The following is a 21,317-nucleotide window of genomic DNA, read 5'->3' on the forward strand; positions in this document are numbered from 1 at the left end:
TATATATATATATATATATATATATATATATATATATATATATATATATGCTATAAAATAGTATAAAATTTTTTATTCCAATTCATATTATATATATATACTATATGTGATTATTTAGAGTTTATAGATATAAACATAAATATCAAATTTTAAACCCATATTTCAGAGAGAAATTATTCACCGATCATCAAATTTCAATAGTCCTAGAATTAATGCTCTCAACTCACCATTTTTATATCACAAACTATTGGAACACAGCTGAACAAATACACAAATATTTTTTCGAACAAGTTCTTTTATATACTATTGTGGTAATTAAATATTAATTTTGAATACACATACACGTGTTAAAAATTGATGCAAGTATACATTTAATATGTATTCACAATAATTCTAGGATCCACCAAAGTGTGCAGAAATATTTACGCCGAATGAAACTGGAACAATACTTGAATTTTTTCGCGAAATATACCTGGAAAATCTTATATTGTTACATCTCCTATGCATGACTCATTATCGCATCATTGTGCGATTTGATGATCAGCTACGATAAATATGTTCGTACAGTATAAATCAGATATTTGTAAAAAATATCTATTTTTATCTAAAATAAGGATACATTCAACAGTATAAGATATAAAATAAGATTCATGCAAAAGAAATAACACAAGACACAAATTAACGTAAATCGCGTCACAAATTTTTACGATTGACTATATTCAACGCCAAACTTCTCACACGCTATTTCTCTTCAGTTTAATTAAGATTGAATTAAATCTCTTTTGATTCTTCCTCATTTACTTGTAGAAGATTGATAACCATAATCCCGGCTCTCCTCTAAGGAAGTGTCAGATTCTGTTCCGTTTTTAAAATTTGATCTCCACCGTTGATTACTCTTACGCACCTTGTTTGTTAAATCTTCTATTTTGGAAAACCAACATGAATTGTCAGATGTCGATGTACGTCGATTTGTTCTGATTGACGTTCTGAAACATTTCTAAAAACGAGATATATTATTTTATTGCTAAATAAAATTTACTCAGTAATTATAATCGTTACATAATATACTAATTATATCATAAAACATTTTCTACAAATATTCCAACCTTGTATAAGTCTGTGTAGCTTGAACTTGGAATTACACTTATGTGTGTGCCTGCACTTTGTACATCTGATGGCGAGATATAACCGTTGATGGGTATTCTCTTATAACCTCTACTGCTCAGCTGCTTATGCATTCTTCTTCGTTTTGTCAACAAATTAATTCGTTTCAACTTCTTGATCTTAAGCAACAGAACTCTAAAAAAAATTATTTCCGTTTTAAGTAAATATATAGTAGAGAGACACACACGAAATTGTATTTAATACAAATAAAGATAAATTAATTACTTATTCTCAAGCTGCATTATGTATCGTTGCTTGTTTTCCAGATTCTTAGTCAAGTGTTCAATGCATCTCTTCTGTTGGTCCATATAATCGCGAATGCATGAAACTATATGTTGAGATTCCTTGCAAAGTTCTGATCTGCTTACTGCTGCTTCGGTCAAGTCAGCTGACATGTACATTAGTGATCTATCTTTTAAATAGCATTCCTTTTCTAGCTCGAGCAGAGATTTACGCATACTTTGTAACTGTAATGGATATAATAATTTAATACTTAATTTATTGAATTCCAGTCAATGTTATGGAACATATTAGATCATAAAGTTTACAGCTACTGCAAATACTAACGTGTGATGGTAATTAATAAAAGATCTAAATTAATATTCAATTAATTTCAAATTAACATTCAATGTATTTAAAAGTTAAAAATTAAATGAAAAATATCATGTACCTCAATCATATAAGTAGAGTTATTTTCTTTGAGTGAAATATTCTGTCGACCAAGATAGTAGTTTTCATCCATGTATGCCTGCAATTGTTGATTCAAGCCACAATTTGCATCCTCCACCTTCACCAGTTCCTCCTTTTCTTTTGCAAACTAAAAATATCAATGGTGTATTAATTAAATGCTTCTTTATATTCTTATAAAACATTTAGTCACACTAAGAATTCATTTGTAATTTTCTTAATGCATCTAGTATATTTGCAATAAAATTATTATATGGTATTTATACTTCTTGGCGTATAACATCCAACTGATCGGCATAATTTTTGCATTTATCTTGTATTTCAAAAAACGTAATATTCTTTGATATAAGCTCTTTTTTTATCTTTTCCAATTCTTCGCTTAGATTATTTACTAATTCGCGAAGACTGACTGCTTCATTTTCTACATTTGATATTTTTGAACAATAATCCTTCTCCTAAAAAAAATACGTACAATTTTGAAAACTTATATATATATATATATATGTGTGTGTGTGTGTGTGTGTGTGTGTCTATGACGCACACATATGTATGCGTATATGTGTAACACACAGTAAAATTTCTATTATATAACAACATAAATACCAGAATCATTAGCGATTCTTGCAAGTCAGCCTCTCGTTTTGTTGCTAACAATAGTTTATCTTGAACTTTCTTGAAATCTTCAGTTACTCGCTGATAATTATTTTCTGTCTGATGTAATCTCAAATGTATTTCTTTAAGCTAAATAAGTTTTAGAAAAATTAATTATAAAATATGTAGCATATTCTTAACAAATTTTTAATAAAATTTTATATAAATATCACCTTTTCCTTTAACTGAATGATATTGTCTTTAGCTTGATTCTCAATAACACTATTCTGATTTTTTAATATAGAATTCTCATTCTGAAACACAAGAATATGATTAACAAATACATATCTCTCTGATTAGCTAATACATAACTCTATTAGTTTTAATATGCATTAATTATTGGTACAATTAACGGTACCTCAAGCAATTTATAATCGGCTTGCAACTTAACCATGCAATCGGATTTCTCTCGAAGTAGTCTTTTCAAAGAATATATTCGATCACATAAAGTATTTAACATTTCCTGCTCCGATGTATTTAATTCGAATAAATCCTCTTCTACTTGTTGGTTCTTCATAAGAAATTTGTTCCGAAGCGCTTCAAGTTCATGAGATTGGTCTCTAATAATTTCTTCTTTATTAATAATTTGGCCATTTAAATTCTCAATCTGTAAATTTTGAGCGACGTTAATAAAATAATGAAATACATAATTTATATATATGTGTGTGTGTGTGTCAAAATATAATCACCTCTCTTTCTCCATTTTCTAGTTGCGATAAAAGTTCCTTATATTTAGTTTCTTTCTGTTTGATATGTTCTAGTTTCTTTATCAAATCTTCAGTTTTCGATATATGATATTGGAGATCGGTTTTGAGTTGTTGATTCTCGCATCTTAAATCGCATTCAGTATCTTTTATCTTCTGCAATTCTGCTTTTAATCGTTGGATTTGACAGATATTCTCCATATCCACTTCCTTACCTAAAAAATGGTAATATTTGAATTATACTAATACTCTGAAATTTCTACTTATTTTGCAGATCTATATAATTTATCTTACTCGAATGTCTCTCCATATACGATGCACAATTGTGTGAAATATATTCCAAATTTGCAGTATCATAACTCTCGTTTTTAGAACATATCGCGCACGAACAAGTACTACTGAAAGATTTATCTCAATATATATTTGTGTGTGTGTATGTTGTCGCGTGAGTGTGTGTAATATGAAAAACAACAAATTTTAAAGTAAAGGAGATACATTACTCTAACTGGTCTAATGGTCTTTTCTGCTCGGTATAATTTAACATGTTCTTTGTGTTCTCGCATTGGCATTTAGAGTTATTCTTTGCCTGTACGAAATATTCCATCTGTAATAAGATATATTTAAAAATTAAGACAAGCATATTACATGATCACAGAAAAAATTATATAGGATGAAATTTTTATATAGGATGAAATAACATACCTTACATCTCAGTGCTTGAAAATCCTTTATATGACCATATATTTGTTCCTGAAAAAAATTCTAATAATATAACTTTCATAAAAGATTAGTCTCGCCTATTTTTAATATAAAAATATATATAGTTACAAATATTATCGCTACTATAAAAAGTATAACACTTGTTTATTACGAACATTTGTTTATTGGAAGCGTACATGGTTTTTATAATTAGCTCGACTACCGTTCGCGTGCAAATTATTTAAAAAATTAAAACCTATACCATACCTGTATTACATTTAAAATCGAATAATAAGTCGTATGCAATATAGTAGCGTTCAAATATTTATCATATTCCAGAGAACGAATTCTTTTATGTAGACTGTCAATAGCGTCCCGTTGCAGATCCAATAACAAGTCCTGACTGGTTGCCTTTATAAAATACAAAAATATAATTAACGTTCAATAATACGTCGAGTGTGCATGTTGATTATTTTGCAATCTAGATATTTTTAACGTTGTGATTTTCATGCAAATAATTCCTGTACACATACCTCTGTAAAACATTCGTTGTATTGCTCCTGTGTCTCATCAACGCACATCATCAATTGACGAATAGTTTCGTCTTTCTCGCAGAGCTGCAAAAATAACTCAATTTTTATTTATCATACGCTTATCTTTTAGGTTTGTAAGCAAACAACACTCACGTATATAATATGCTTTATGTTATCATGTTAATTGCATAGTATAACGGCCACAGCTTGATCATCTAGGGCACTTGTTAATCCAAACAGTTGCATTTGTATATGGTGATCTCTTGTCACTTTGCAAGTAGGATATACAAATATGGCTAACGTCGTAAAAGCATCAAACGATTCAAAATCGTCATACAAGAAATTAAATGAGCACACATCATGCATAGAGTACTCATCACATTCGTTGCATTTACAATGTCGCGACAGTAAAATGATCAAAAGGCAAAAAAAATGTAATAACAATAATAGTCCGTATCTTCGACAAGTCATACTTTTAATAATCACTGATCAACATTATTTACAATTGTAACGTCGTTGCAATCAATATAATCTGGCAACAAAGCTAAATAGCAATTTTAGTCTATTCATAATTCACATTTAAACGTCATGCACGTTTCTACGATTGAAAGTTGAAGACGATATCGCTGGCCTCAGTTCACTCACATCACTCATCGCCTTATGTCCCATCTGATCCAAATTTCTCTTAGCTTCAACAACAGCATTTTGTAAGTGCCCAATAGTTTGAATTTGAAGTTCATTCTGTAAAATATAACGCGACGTAGAACGTAAGTTTTAGTATGCTCTAATGGAAATGATAGAGAAGGAACAAACCTGTTTCAGCAACTCGTTCTTTTCTCTCTCGTATTGTGCGATAGTAAAACTTTGCTTATCAATCTGTAATGAGGTCTTATCTTATATTTCTAATAATGATATTAAGGGAAGATCACATACCTTGAGATTTTATTCTTGACAAGTACATAGAATTTACTTGCACTAATATCTTAGGTGTTTGGAAAGTGACAACATGAAATAACTTGAATTACTTATTTAAAAAAACGCGCGACATTATACAATGCAATATTTAAAATTTTAATTAAAAATTAGAAAACCATGTGTGTGTCATGAAGTAATAAAAATAGATTATATAATCTAGTATCGTAAGACTTTTTATCTATTATTGTATATTGCTTAAAATTCTCAATTTTTAATTTACCTTCTCTTGTAGCTTTTGATGCAAATCTTTCACTTCGGCTTGGCTCATTTTTAAGGAATCTTGTTGTATTTGTATAACTTTCTCCAGATTTTCCAACTGAAGGAGTTTGCTCGATTAAAACTTAATATGATACGCTTAATAATACGTGTTTTTCTAAATAATCTGATGAATTGACACATTTATAAGTGATGTATAAGTATACAGATGATAATAAACAAAACTCACAAGTTTCTCTTTAGAATATACAGCACTCTCCAGCTTGCTTAACTCATCAGAGCAAGTGTTCAATCTTTTTCTGCATTTTTCCAATGTTTCTATCAGCGTCACAACGGATCTTGTCGAAACAGAGGATTTAGACGATTCATCGCATATCTGTATATAGAAAATAAATAAATGTTACATTTATAAAATTTATAATAATAGAAAAAGAGGGAATAGAGTTAAATGTACAAACCAATCTTTTAAGTTCACTTTCTAAGTCCTGAACTACTAGTTTGGAAGACTGCACTGCATCTTGCAATGTTTTGAACCAATGAGATATATTCTGTGTGCGGTAAATAAGCAAAATACAAATCAATATTAAGATCTTATTTATAAGAAATTATAGGCAAATATCTGCAATTGTAACTAATTAGTGATTAAGCAATATTCATTGAATTTATATATTCGACAATTACCTCATGTTTAGATGGATAGTCACAACGTAAAAATATTGCCTCTGTGCCATGGTCCATGCACTTTTCAGTAAAATAACATGTTACATTATAGCAAACACGTACAAAAAAACAGAAAATATATTAGGTCTATAACTTGAAACCCGTAATCTAGTGATAAATAGCTGTAACTTTGACAATCGTCAACTGTAATGGATGAACAAGGCATCCTCATCAGGATAAGGAAGGCATCATTTATAATTTTGACCTCTATCAATAATATTCAGTATATAAAAGTTTGTTTGTGATAACAACATAGTTATTTACTGCAAAGAAAATGTCTGAATTTCAACCAAATAAGCATCATTCGCGCGAAGCTTTGCTTTTCTATTTCAATTTGAAGAAAACTGCTTCTGAATCTCATTGAATGCTTGTAGAAGCTTATAGGGAACTTTCTCTGTCAAAAACAACTTGCAAAGAATGGTTTCGACGATTCAAACTTAGTGATTTTGACACAAATGATAAAGAACGTCCAGGCCAGCAAAAAAATTCGAAGATACAGAACTGCAAGCATTGATTAATGAAGATCCATGTCAAACACAAAATCAACTTGCAGAAACGTTGAATGTTACTCAAGCAGCCATTTCCAAGCGTTTAAAAACCATGGGAAAAGTATACAAGGAAGGAAGATGGGTGTCATATGAATTGAAAGAAAGAGATATCGAAAGGCGAAAAACTATCTCCGAAATGCTGCTAGGTAAAAAAGAAAAGGGTTTTTGCATCGAATTGACTGGCGAGGAAAAGTGGATCTATTTCGATAAGCCCAAACACCGAAAAACCATTTGTGACCTAGGCCAACCATTGACATCGACGCCAAAACGCAATATTCATGGGAAGAAGGCCATGCTCTGTATTTGGTGAGACCAGAAGGGTGTGGTATATTATGAGATACTGAAACCTAATCAAACAGTCACAGGGGATCTTTACCAACAATATAAATAATCCGTTTGAGCCGAGCATTGCGCGAAAAACGACCAGAATATATAAGACAAAACAGCATAAAGTGATCTTGCTTCATGACAACGCTCGATCTCACGTCACTAAGGTTGTCAAGAAAACATTGGAAGCACTTTACTGGGAAGTGCTACCCATGCGGCTTATTCACCAGACTGTGCCCCTTCTGACTACCACTTGTTTCAGTCGGTGGCACACGTATTTGCAGAGGAACATTTCAACTCTTATAAAAGCATCGAAAAATAAGTCTCTAACTAGACAGATAGCTTCTAAAGATAAGTCGTTCTTTCGCCATGGGATCCGCTTATTACCAGAAAGATGGGAAAAAGTCATATCTAACGGTGGCCAATACTTTAATTGATGTATTTTTTTCATTTGTTTCTTAAATAAAGGCAATAATAATTTTTGCAAAAAAAAAGGCGGGTTTCAAGTTATAGCCATAGTATATTTATATGATTAGTAAATTGATGTTACTTACGAAAACATTTGAGATATCTGTAGATTTCTTAATTTTTGATTCGTTATTTAGACTATTTAGACTTTCCTGCAGATTACTCTCTACTTTTTTCTGTGTTTTGATCTAAAAAACCATGTTTATTTACAATATTAACATGAGCACATAAGTAATCTTGAAAATATATTAAAAACTGATACTCTTACAATATTTTCCAGTTCTATTATTTTCTTCTTCAATTCCATATTATCCTTGCTCTGGCACTGCCTATAATTTTCTGCCTTCGATCGTACATCCATCAATTCCTTTTCCGTAGACTGGATGCTGTTCTTCAAGAAATTATTTGCTTCTTGTTTGCATTTTACCTATTGCAGAGGAATACTATGTAGCTCGACAAACAAAAATTAATTAAAAAATATTGTAATTACCTCATGTTGTAACACTCTAATTTGATCTTCCAAATCAGTTACACGATTCTCCCACTTATTCAGTTTTTCATCATATTTCAGTTGACGTGCTTGCTACAAATGTGTATATATATATTTAATATACAAATTATTAATAAATAATTTACACAAAACGTTTGTCATATATCATTATATATCTAGTGTCATAAAAAACAAAATAATCTAAATATTCACGTACCTGTGACATATTAAGTTTCAGATCGTCATATTCCTTCCTTAATTTATGTAAATCTTCTTTTGTTTTTATTATATCATTTATTCCCTGTAAGACAGTATATATAAAAACAATTTCACATTCAAATAATATGAGTTGAAAGATAAAAAATTCTTGCAACAGTTGTATTGATTAATACCTGATTGTTAAAGTGAGGGAACTGCTCCTATGACATAACATTCGTGTTATTAATTATACATTAATTTATATATTTATTGCATTTTTAAACATAAAAGTATGTATAATAACCTTCTCTTCTTGCTTTGTGGAAAGGAAAGTTTCTAACACGTCCTGCATTTTTGAATGCGCACAATCTACTTCTTCCTCGAGTTTAGCCAATCTACTCTCTTTCTCGCAGAATGTCGTTTTTGCAACTTCGTTGTTTAATATCTGCACGGATAATTGCGCAATTGGAAATTTATAACTATAGATAATGTTCTCTGTCTTAACTCTTTACATGAAGGTAACGTTTCTTCCGAGATACTTACTACTTCACCAGTTTTCTTCTGCAAATCCCTTAAAGAACAGTCTATAGCACATAATCCGCTTTTTAATCCTTTTAGTATAGACGTTATACAACCGCCCTAATAGATAATATTAGCGTAATACATACATACATACATATGTCTGGCATAAGTGTAGAATAAAGTACCTTACTTTTCTATGTATTACTCTTACCTGAGTTTGAAAGAACTGCAAATTAGTCAGTATTTGTTCAACTTCTTCTGTTACTACAGTTAACAAATCATTGCTGATACACGCTTCTATATATCCGGATTGATTACATTCCTGAAATTTATTTTAAATTTTATACGACGTAAATCAGTTAAAATAATTATTTAACAAATATACTATTCAAACCTGTATATTTTCTCGTATACTATTAATGCAGCGAAATAATTCTGATTGCCCGAGATTAATTTGATTCTTTATATCTTTCAGTTTAATTTTGCTATTCGCAATTCTCTCGCTACGTCTCAATCCCTCTTCTTCCTGGTAATAATAAAGACATATTTTTAAATTACAAAAATAGCAAAGATAATTAATGTTTTTTTGAAGATAGCGCTGTTATATTTTAATAATTTAATAATTTAATATTTTAATAATGTGCATTACAAGCATATGCGTTTTAATATATATTCTATCTTCATTAATATCTTCGTTACTTGTAATTCTAGTTTATTGATGGCTTCTAATAGCCCTTCTCGTGTTTTCGCTGAACAACTTTGTACACTAACGACCATCTTGCTCAAGTCTTCATACTGAAAATATAAACAGTGTAAGTCTAGTTATTTTTTACTTTTTGCTATCACCTTCATAAATTAGTATTAATTGTTCACAAAAACTTATACAAATTTATTTATCGATGTAGACGTACATTTTGATGCCGTGAATTAAATATCGAAACAACGGCGCTTATCTCCTCACGAATATCTTCTGTTGCTGCTTGAGCCTCCACAGTACATACTCTAAATTCTTCCATCAGCTTGAATTGTCGTGCACTATTTATATTTAACTGTAACACAAAAAAAATATATATATATATACATAAAAATATTAATTTTATAATATAACATTTAAAATGGTGCAAAGAAACAATCATGTACATATGTATATGAAAAAAAAATATATATAAAAGACATAATCTTACTTTAATATTATTCGAATCGCCGCATCCACAATGGCACTGACTTTCTTCTTTCTTTATCTAAATCATCATTGTCAAAATATAAATCAATCAGTGTCAAAATATAATATAATTAATATAATACGTGAATGACTGATAAGAAAATAATTATGGAATAATAAATAAAATAATTTTTTCTTAATTTTGCATATTTACCATGCAATCATAAAGTGTAATTTCTTTCTCTCTTTCAGAGTACATCTTAGTAATAATTTCAATGCAGCTGCCTAATTTATCCGACATGTCGCTCGTGCAAAATCTATTTTTATTTGCGTGGTCAGATATGATACAATTATCCGCCTAAAAAATATATTCTTTTAAAAAGAACTCTATAACAATACGAGCCATAAGCTAGTGTAAAACAATCAACTAATATCTTAAATAGATGTTTTAAAAGATCTGTGTATTTTCCTGCAAAGATATTTTTTTTCCACTTTATTACAATTTTAGGAAGGATATACTGCTTTCTTACCTCAGCAGTCTTATCAGTCAATTTTTCAACGAATTTCTTCAGTTCTAATTTTAAATCAGATAAAATCTCACATTCCTTTTGTATATGGACTTTTGTACCATTCAGAAATGATAGAAGTTCATCCTGAAAATAAAATTATTGATATAATGATATGTTTAATACATTTTCAAGATACAAATATAATTTTTCAAACAAACCTTTTTAGAATAACGTGTAGGATCTATTGAAGGTGGAGAATATATCTAAAAGAAAAACAGAATATATCAATTCAATATCATATTACGCATAACGCATTAATGTCTATACATGTTCAGATTTGATTCACAACTTACCTGTGGATAATTACTTGTATCAACGCGGACTTTCCGAGGAGACGTATCCTGGAAAAATTATATAAAAAGTCTATATATTTGCAAATTTTTAACATGTAAATGGAATGATTATATTCATCGTAAAACATGTAAGAATATCTTATTTAAAATTTACATTAGATTTGAAAGTAAGACAATCATGTTAATACACGCAATATTTTAATCATTATGGATAATATCGTGAAACAAATTTATAACTATTTTAAAAACATTAATAATATTATGTAAATCATTGATTACACACATGTATATAGATCCATAAATTTATTTATCAATTTGTGATATAAATGTTTTATAAAAAAATTTAAATCATTTTAGGATTGTATTATTAATTTCGTCTTTTAAAAATCTGATGCAGTCGATTCTATCTTGCAGGAAACTATTGTCTTTACATGGTGGGGACAACTTTCTAATGGCCTGCACAATTTTCTTGTCGCTTTTCTTTGAATATTTAGATCGACCGGATCGAGTAGTTGCATCGTGCCGAAAGTGCCAATTATTAATGAACGATCTGTCTTGTAACGTTGTATTGATAATTGATAGACTTTTTGGCGATTTCTTGTGACTATTTCTTGTAACGGTTTCTTGTGACTTAAGAGTGTCTCGCTGCGTATATATATATGAAGAAAGGTTAGTAAAAAGGTTTTAAACATATGATAACACACACAACAAATTAAAAAATATTATTTAGTAATATTGGCGATATTAATGTTGTACATGTGTGAACAAAAAATGAGAAACTGGTTTCTACTAGAGAAATAGTGAATTTACACCATAAGAATTTATTTCGTACCTCTAGAGTTACTTTCTTCAATTCTTTACACATCTCTTTAATCACCTCATTCTTGAAACTATTTCCTATATTTGCATGACAATTTTCATTCTTTAACGTAACAACTTTTGTCATCGCATTCCGTGTTTCAGTAACCTCCTAAAAACAATAACAGTAAATGTTCAAATGTAGCGTGTAAACTATAAAATAGGTATTTTAATGTGGTGACTAACCTCTTCCAAACGAGCCACTTCCGCCTGCAACTGTTGTACTTTCTTAGATTCCTCTTCAAGCTGTTTTTGCAGATTATTTGTATCAATATTACTTTTGTGAGTGTACACCATATACTTGGATTCGACTTCTTGGAGATGTCGATATAAACTTTTGTTTTCTGTATCTTTTGTAATTAACACACTTTCCAGAATGTCAGGTGTTAACATAATCTGAACAGTAACAGTTAAAAGACTGTTGGTCTCCAATATTGGAAAATTTGTGAAAACTATACATTTTGTTAGTAAAATGTAATTACACAAAACATGTTCAAAACATACTATAAAAAGTAACAAAAGTAATTATCACAACAATAACAAAGATGTTTTTTCTTTTCTATAATTCTTATCCACTATAACATGATTGCCTCCAAATTATCTATAAAAATCGATAATTGGATATTGAAACTCATGAAAACTTAAAAAAATTAAAATTTAGAATATCACTTATTTATTCACAATAATTAAAGAAAATGAACTTACATCATAATTCTGATCAGAAGTAATTGTCAATGGATGATTAATAACTTGACTTGTCTGTTTAGAGTACTCCTTGAGTTTCTCACAAAAGCTTTGAAGTCTAGAAGCGTATCTCTTTATGGTCTCATCCTTTACTGATAATTTTGTTTTAAAATCTTCTATTTTTCCCTCCAGTTCCATTTTAGATCTGGAAAGCATACATTCATGTGAAAATGTGTATTATATATAAGAAAATACAATCTAGTATAAATCATGTTATCATGATTTTAGTATTTTAATATAATTTTAACATATTTACACATATAAAAATGGATGTATTATAGATATCTATTATATTTCTTACCTAATCATCTTTTTCTCATTCTCTTGAAGTTGTTCTATTTCCAAATTCAAGGATCTTATTTGTTCGGTGTCTACCTTTTCCTAATTTAAGATATATTATCAAGTATAATATTGCAAGATAATAATATAATACACCAAAACATATTGCTTATTTTGCTCAGCAACATACCAAAAAATCACTAGTATTATACAAATAAGAAAACTGTTTAGAAGCACAATCAATTCCACTGAATATGATCACTAATCATTTATTCAATATGGATATATATATATATATATATGCACATGTGTATCTGATAACAGTTAATTTAATAAAGGGTGCAGGGAGCAGGGAAAGCTTGCATGTTAAACATACAGTAGAAGCATTGTATCACGTACTTTTGCTTAATAGATAATCTGACTTTTGTTATTTTCTGTGCTCTACATCTAAAATAAGTCTGAGCTTCTTCGTTGCATTTATACACATATTTACCTGGTTACAAATACAGCTGTAATAATAAAACAGATTTTACTACTAAATATTTTGTAAGAATTTTTTATATCTTATAACAAATATTATTATAATTATTATAAATTAATTATAAATAATAAATTAAATATAAATAATTATAATAATAAATATTATAAACTAATATGTATTTTTTTAATTGTATAAGTATTTTGAACTTACTTCAGTGGTGGAAGTGGAATATCCTTAGGTTGAATTTCAAAAAATGTTATACCCTCAAGGCTCCAGACATTTTGGCAGCATGCACGTCGGATTAACTCCAATAATCCTCTAATGTCACTCTGTAAATATTCTATTTTTTTAACCAGGAACTTCTCATCTTTTTGTAACTGATTGACACGATTTGAAAGAATATTTAGAGCCTGTAATAAAAGGAAAACCAAATAAATAATTGTATATATAGAATTGTATTTTACCTCACAGGTCTTAAAACAATTTAATGAAGCTTGACTATCTCTTACTTCTTCAGAACAATTTGATCTTGTCAAGTTATCTTCCACTATCTGCGAGGACTGTTTCAATTTTTCTTCCAATAACTTAACTCTACTGCAAGCAGCTTGCTCCAAATCTTGCACTGTTTGTACTAGCATAGTATTTTGATCTCCCAAGTCTTTAATCCAATCGCTCATTATCTGTAACTTTGTCTACAAAGCATAACTTTCAGTCAATGCTTTGAATAAATATTTTTAATCTGTAGTTTTAAACAATTAAAATTGCACTGTTTCGTAGAGATGTGCAATATAAATAATCTAGAATAAATTATATATGCGACTTTTTTTATAACAAATATTGCTTACGGAAACTCTGTCAAAATCACCGCCAGACTCTCCATCGATTTTCTCGATGCGACTCTCGTATAACTTGCGGAATTCATCGAGGATACGCAGACCTTCGGTTTCGCCGCACGGTTCACCAGTACTGTTGTCGATCGCTTTGCAGTTCTGATCTCGTTTGACTAACGTCGAAACGTTTACGTCTGTGGAACCTGACAAGCTGGCACTGATCGAATGCATTGCTCCACATAAAATCCAATAATTATTGATGCGTGCTAATAGATTTATAGCTTCCCTACACCCGCTTCAACAAAAATGCACTTAAAATAAATATCAACACATTATCTCGCCATTTTAACGATAGGCACGTCACAAACCAATTGCGGAATTGAGGTTAGGATTGGGTAATGTTTGACCGATGGATCGATATTCGTTTTTTTACTAAGAAATAAATTGTCTTCTCGGAGTTTTTAAATTTTATTTATTCACTTGCAGTTGGTTTCAAACTTAATGTCATTAAATATCATTATTATCCAATATTACTGCAGAAAAATAAATAGGTCGTTGAGATAAATAGATCGTCTCGTTGAAATTTGTCACTTGAAGGTAAAGTTTGTCCGTCCCGTCATTGAGTCATACTACATCAGCTGGGCTGCATTCCAAAACTTACTCGATGGGTAGAGTAGCATTTAATTGACCAATAAGAACAAAGATAACTAGAATTTCTTTATCATGATTGGTCAATCAAATGTACTCTACTCATCGAGTAGAATTTTGGAACGCAGCCCTTGATAGAAATAGTGGGCGCGGTTCAGTAACCGCTACGTAAATGCTGCGCAGCGTTTCTCTTTCTTGTTCTATTTCTCAGATTCAAATGAAGAAAGAGAAAGAAGTAAAAACGTTATAAAGCAATTGTAGCGCTTACTGGACCGTACCCAGTAACTTCGTTCAGCAAGACACAACAGTTACATTACCTAAAGACCGATCTATATTGGCTGCGTTCAGAAACCCTATTCCGTGAGTAGAGTAACATTTAATTAACCAATCAGAGCAAAAGGAACTAAGATTTATTTATTATGATTGGTTTATTAAAGTAACTCTACCCATCGAGTAGGATTTTTGAACATAGCTATTGGTCGTGTCGGATGCTTTTCAGTTGCGTACACTGAGCTGCGTTCAGATTACACAGTCGGGTATTCTATTACTAGAAGTGCTATAGTATATGTAACATATACTATAGTGTTTCTAGTAATAGAGTGCACCCGGATGAAGAATCTGAACGCACTCCTGTGTTACACAAAACCAGTTTATTGGTTGCATATTATCTTACAAGAAATTTTAGATAATATGTGACCAGTAAACTGGTTTTGTATACATGTGTGTCAAGATGTGTTAAGCAATTGGAAAGCACCCAATATGTTGTTTTTCCGTAAGAACTAGAAGGTTATTACGGAAAGCAGCATATTGATTGGCTGTCGCGCAAACTTCTGCCGCGCGGCAAGCATTACCGTGTCTTGTGTGCAGGAGCCAATATACAATCGACCCCCTGTTTGCGCTAAAAATAACAGCTTATCAATCAACTTAAACAATGTTAGTAATCCTTAGAAATTAAAATTATGTCGTCTAGAGGTTTTCGTTGGTATCTTATTTCCTCAATCTTATTTCCTCAATTTTTCAGGAAATTGTCGCGTAAGACTGATATTTCACGTGTCGTACGACAAGCTTTTTAGATACGTTCATTGGTTGACAAACAGAGAACCTAGAAATACTCTATTCGCCAACCAATAAACGTATCCGAAAAGCTTGTCGTACGACACATGTAATATCAGCCTTACTAGCGAAAACTGTGGAATATAGCAAAGCTACAACTCACGACAACCGGTTAGATAGACCTTTGTCTCTATGGCCTGGTTTACATCGTGCACTTGATACGCGTACTAAATAATAACTTTCTATTAGATAATCTTAATATCGACAATGCATATCAACAGCGATGCATTCTATCAATACATTTTGTTGATGAGTATTATACCAGCTTAATATATTGTTGTTTATATATATCATCGATATTGAGATTATCTAATAGAAAGTTACTATTTAGTACGCGTATCAAATGCACGATGTAAACCAAGCCAATGGGCAGAGTTAAGTTGTAATACAATATCAACGAAATCCAGTAAGGTCTAATTAAAAAGAAAGACCATAGACGTAGGGATCGAATGAATTCAGAAACATCGAGAGGCCAGTCAACAAAAGAAGAATCGATTCATTTGTTGAAAACTACTGAAATATATACTACCTGGGGCTCGATTCTCTAACTAGTTGCGTATACGTAAGTTTTACTGCGCAACTATTTTATGGTATGATTAAACCTGCGCAGTAAAAGTTACGTATACGCAACTATTTCAAGAATAAGGGCCCTAGAACGCATGCTGCTTCTTGAGGCGTGCGGGATGAGAGAGAGATTCCTTGTTTCCTCTCTTATCCTTGTCTGGTTCATAATATAGTCGAGAGTGGGGAGAATGTGATACAATCCAAGTTAAAAGTAAGAAATAATATGAAAAATGACCACACACACACACACACTGAATGGCAATGACTTAAGCTTATGAACGAAAGTTTAAGATATAAAAAAATATATATATTTTTTCTCATTTATCAGTATTCACTTATCGACTTATTATTAAGCAAAAAATTATTATAAAACAAAGCAAAGATGGTTCCTAATTCGGAGATTCAGCTTATGGGCGAGTTTTTTAATTCATCGATGGATCCATCGATGAATTAAAAAACTCGACCTATGTTTAGAAATCAGCTGACTTAGCTTTTGATTCAGACTGTACTAGACAAAGACAGAGCGCTGTTCGAGACCTACAAGCATGCTTTCTCTCATCCCGCAACACTCAAGAGGTAGCGCGCGTTCCAGGTAGCATATATTTCAGTGGAGAAAACTTGCCCATCCCTACCTACAAGTACACATATTCTAATCCTGATGCATACTTGACGAGTCGGCATGTAATCGTAATGGAGTAAGTGGAAGCCAACGCAAAATTGTTCGCAATCCATCGATAGAGAAAGAAAGAGAGAGAAAAACTTGAGGGGAGAAGTGTTCGAGTCCGGAACGAAGTAAATGTGCGGCAAGGATGGAATTACCGCGCAACAACAATGAGCCGCATCACGAGTCGCGGCCGTACGCGACCGTATAGCTTAACCATAGGGACGGAAACGATAAGCTCGGCCGGCACGAACACTGTCTCGAGGCGTTATCGCCTTATTCTCTGACAGTCGCAGAATAAACGTCACGCGATACACGAGCCGACCCAGTGTTCTTCGGGACACGAGAGGTGCGGAGGGAGGATCGTTGCGATCGCGCGAAGCCCTCGCACCGAGAGTCTCGCAAGCTTACCTGCAACGCGTGCCAGCATCGGCGAGCGTCGCCGACATGAGCCAGACGTGCGGCTCGAGTCACGTCGATCGTACAAACGGCCCCGTCAGCTGATCATTATTGAACAACGAAATGTGAGCAGCAGGTATCCCCATCGTCGAGTCACGATCCGTACAATCATATATTGCAGGTTCGATTGTCGCGGCCTGATTCCTCCGCATACATTAAGACTAATCGTAAGCGTAACGTGAGGCGCGGCAGGACGCGAGCATACTGGCTGACAGTAGAGTTTATATGGAAACATGGGGAACAAAAATAGCTGCTGTGTCTACTCTAGTCCACAAAGTGGACGCAAGGAACCAGGCTCCGAAGGTACCACTCGCAACCTGGAGGAACACTTGCCTGAGGGTGGGATTAGCGTTAATAATTTGCAACATATCAGTGAACGTGAGCCTGAAGACTGGGACTCTGATCCGTCGTTGCATCCGTGTGCAGGAACTATTTTTATGGAACGTTCAAAACAAGCCATAGAGAGTAAGTGTTGCATTAGTTACAGAAAGAGAGAGAGAACAAACTCAAGGAGAATTCACACCTTGGCAGAAAAGCAGAAGCTAATGGCTGTGTTCAACAGAGAAAGTTGCTTTGTAGTTGTAAAATTTCTGAATCTGATTGAGATATGCTCTTAATCTTGGTTGAAATTAAGAGCATATGCTAATCAGATTCAGACTATTGTACAGAATTGTACAATAGTTACAAAGTTTTCTATACTGAACACAGTCAATCAGAACTTACGTTGCTGATTAGACAGTAATTTATACTTTTCTGCCAAGATATGAATTCCTCCTCAGGGCAAAGGTGTCTGATTTAATCTCTTTTTAGATGGCATGGTGAGAAAAAAAAGTCAACATCAGATAGCAGATACAAGGCCTTTAAAGAAAAGTAGTAGCTGCAGTACAATATATCTAGATGACAGCACAGTCTCACAACCTAATTTAAAAAATACCGTCAAATGCGTTGCCTTAGCTGTTTATTACCATATTAAGAATAGAACTTCACAGCGGCAGATTGATATATTCGACGAGAAACTACATCCTTTAACGGTAATTTGAGGAGAAAGAAAGATATTCATTATTTTTGCATAGAGTAGCTAATCGTTGTTTTATTTCTACATTTTTCATTTGTATATCTGGATAGATTAATGAACTTTACAGTAACTTTAAGTATATTGAATCATGAGATTCGGCAACTTGCTCCACAATGAGTCACAATTCTTCCTCAGACAAAATTAAATGACTTCTATATTGTAAATCCTTCTTTTTCAGAGAGATGGTGTTTCAGATGATTACGATAAACATAATCCGGAGCACAAACAAATATATAAATTTGTGAGGACTTTGTTTAATGCCGCTCAGCTCACAGCTGAATGTGCCATTATAACATTGGTTTACTTAGAACGCCTACTTACTTATGCAGAAATAGATATTACGCCAGCTAACTGGAAACGGATAGTTTTAGGAGCTATTTTATTGGCGTCTAAAGTTTGGGACGATCAGGCGGTGTGGAATGTAGATTATTGTCAGATACTGAAAGACATCACTGTGGAAGACATGTAAGTTCCTCCCTCAATTGTTTAGTTCAATTTCTTTGTTAGCAGAGCCAATGAAAATAACTACATGTATATTGTATTAATCGGATCAATTTGTGTGATCATCGTCTAGGAACGAGTTGGAGAGACAATTTTTGGAAATGCTACAATTCAACATAAATGTTCCTTCGAGTGTATATGCCAAATATTACTTCGACCTTCGTACACTTGCGGAAGCAAACGAATTAACATTCCCTAGTGAACCTCTTAGTAAAGAAAAGGCGCAGAAGCTAGAAGCTATGTCCAGAGTCTACGAGGACAAGGTTACAGCCGTGGCTTTACGTACCGGTGTTAAAAAATGGTCCAGTTTAGACAATGTATGCATAGGCGGACCTAGACGTAGCATCGCTATTTTATCTTAAACGTATATACGGATATAGGGTATGTTTATATCTGCCCTGACGAGGTCCGCAAGCACTTCTTTTAAAACCCCGCGGATAAGCGGATGTAAACGTATGTATGGTCACTATTTCATATTTTAAATGAAGGTACACGTGGAATTTTGTGTAGAAACATTATTGTTACCAAGTGATTTTTAATCTTTTTCATCGAAAAGGAATTGTTTGGATTACCGAACACTTATGTTGCGTCTTTATTTAATCGATATGGATTAACATTCGATGTATTATATACATCACACGAATAACAGAGTCATTATCTTGCGAACGCAGTTTTACGTATTGTCCGAGTTAGATGTTAAAAACATTACATATACGTGGTGTATTGCTAAGTTGTACCATAACGAAAAACCTACCACAGATTTAGCTTACAACTGACTTAAATTCATTCTTAAAATCGTGACAGGTAATTATACCTGTAGATATTTTCTCGGTTTATTGTCACTTTCAATGAGTCATTCTTGTTATCCACGTTAAGGAGTTAAGGGGATGCCAAAGTGCTAAATGAAATACAAAAATACCGATAACGTAGAAGCGATCGTCAAGATATCATGTTGGATTAGCACGATCGGCCTTTTCGAATATTTTGTACGTCTAGATCTTGTATTGTAATTGTGTACTGTTTTGTTTTATTATATTTAGCGGAAAACCTAACCGTACATACAAAAAATTCTTTTTGCAAATTCCTTGTATATTTTTAAGCTTCTAAACTCAGTTGTAAAGATACAGCAACTCTTTGCAATTGAAACGCAGCAATTGAGATGTTTCTAAGCAGAGCAAACACATGTTCGAAAATGTAAGCTGCACAACTTTTGTATCAGGCAATTTACATTAACTAGTAACAGCCCGAGATATCAATTTGGAAATTTCGTATTGTTTTCATTGCATATTATGCAATTTATTTTTGCACATATTTTTATGTTGTAAAAACATCTTACAACATACATAAAACTTTATTTGAAATTATATTATTAAAAATTGTTCAACCAATATGGCATGAACTTTGCAGGAAAAAATCAGTAGTTAAAGCATGGCATCCCTTTAAAGAAAATGTAATAAGAAAAAAATTCCAAATTAAATCTCGCTTTCAATTTAAACAATTTCTAATTGCTTTGATTAAACGTGTGTTATACTAATCATATAAAACCAGAGATATATTGATCTTATTTGTCAAGCAGTATTAATATATCTCGATAGCTTACGCAAAAATTTTGTCAGTCCGGGACCTTACAATGCGAATATAATAATAAAACATACGAATGAAGTATATTATCGAAGAAAAAAGGAGTTTTAGTCCTAGCATTATCTGTGTATTGTCCTCTTATATGGGAGAGAAAATAACTTGTGATATATATTAGTCAACTATTCATTATCCAAAGCATTTTATATATTGACTGAATTTAATAAGAATCAAAGTTACGGCTGATTTACTAATAACATTTTAAACGAGCGAAAATATGCAACATGCTTCGAGTAAAATTTATTGATATTCGACGTAACATGTACGTAACTTACCACGAGATATTCCAATTAGAGATTCGCGAGGCAAAGTTATAATGCACATTACTACATATACATACGTGTATATCTTGATATATCCAAATTATTTTAAGTATATCGATATATCACTTGTGTATCTCTGTGTCTTACTATTATATACATTATAAAAGATTAATGTATAAAATTGTCACAGATTCATAGCGCTGACAAATTATATATATATATATATATATATATATATATATATATATATATATATATATATATATATATATATATA

General features: G+C 31.9%; 2 protein-coding genes across 5 annotated transcripts; one reads left to right on the forward strand and one right to left on the reverse strand.

The window, feature by feature from the left end:
- Positions 1-62: 62 nt before the first annotated feature.
- On the reverse strand, positions 63-14,741 carry LOC116850114 (reticulocyte-binding protein 2-like). Of its 3 annotated transcripts, none has more exons than XM_032828011.1 (44): positions 14,134-14,741; positions 13,798-13,980; positions 13,499-13,698; positions 13,301-13,316; positions 12,830-12,909; positions 12,490-12,673; positions 11,971-12,180; positions 11,759-11,896; positions 10,927-10,974; positions 10,792-10,836; positions 10,595-10,717; positions 10,279-10,422; positions 10,087-10,143; positions 9,814-9,951; positions 9,602-9,697; positions 9,297-9,428; positions 9,114-9,224; positions 8,924-9,019; positions 8,685-8,825; positions 8,575-8,601; positions 8,400-8,483; positions 8,183-8,275; positions 7,961-8,119; positions 7,779-7,880; positions 6,311-6,370; positions 6,088-6,177; positions 5,859-6,005; positions 5,634-5,729; positions 5,252-5,314; positions 5,084-5,179; positions 4,439-4,522; positions 4,173-4,316; positions 3,909-3,956; positions 3,707-3,810; positions 3,501-3,601; positions 3,192-3,421; positions 2,861-3,109; positions 2,676-2,756; positions 2,455-2,592; positions 2,118-2,306; positions 1,835-1,981; positions 1,390-1,631; positions 1,107-1,299; positions 63-997 (listed from the first exon to the last, which is right to left on the reverse strand). In XM_032828011.1, the coding sequence occupies exons 1-44, from the start codon at positions 14,347-14,349 to the stop codon at positions 794-796; spliced, it is 5,529 nt and encodes a 1,842-aa protein (XP_032683902.1). In that variant the 5' UTR covers positions 14,350-14,741; the 3' UTR covers positions 63-793. The 3 variants fall into 3 exon arrangements, with proteins under 3 accessions (XP_032683902.1, XP_032683901.1, XP_032683903.1); XM_032828010.1 differs by having other exon boundaries at positions 3,501-3,604; XM_032828012.1 differs by having other exon boundaries at positions 794-997; positions 3,501-3,604; positions 8,575-8,595.
- A 2,249-nt stretch (positions 14,742-16,990) lies between these two features.
- On the forward strand, positions 16,991-20,938 carry LOC116850083 (cyclin-Y-like protein 1). Of its 2 annotated transcripts, XM_032827940.1 has the most exons (5): positions 16,991-17,628; positions 17,685-18,028; positions 18,374-18,594; positions 18,817-19,103; positions 19,213-20,938. In XM_032827940.1, exons 2-5 carry the CDS (start codon positions 17,797-17,799, stop codon positions 19,499-19,501), a joined length of 1,029 nt encoding a protein of 342 aa, XP_032683831.1. In that variant the 5' UTR covers positions 16,991-17,628; positions 17,685-17,796; the 3' UTR covers positions 19,502-20,938. The 2 variants fall into 2 exon arrangements, with proteins under 2 accessions (XP_032683831.1, XP_032683830.1); XM_032827939.1 differs by having other exon boundaries at positions 16,991-18,028.
- The last annotated feature ends 379 nt before the right edge of the window (positions 20,939-21,317 follow it).

This window comes from Odontomachus brunneus, unplaced genomic scaffold, assembly GCF_010583005.1.
Source record: "Odontomachus brunneus isolate Ranch 3 - 2012 unplaced genomic scaffold, Obru_v1 Obru_scaffold_134, whole genome shotgun sequence".
In the NCBI taxonomy this organism is placed as follows: Eukaryota; Metazoa; Arthropoda; class Insecta; order Hymenoptera; family Formicidae; genus Odontomachus; species Odontomachus brunneus.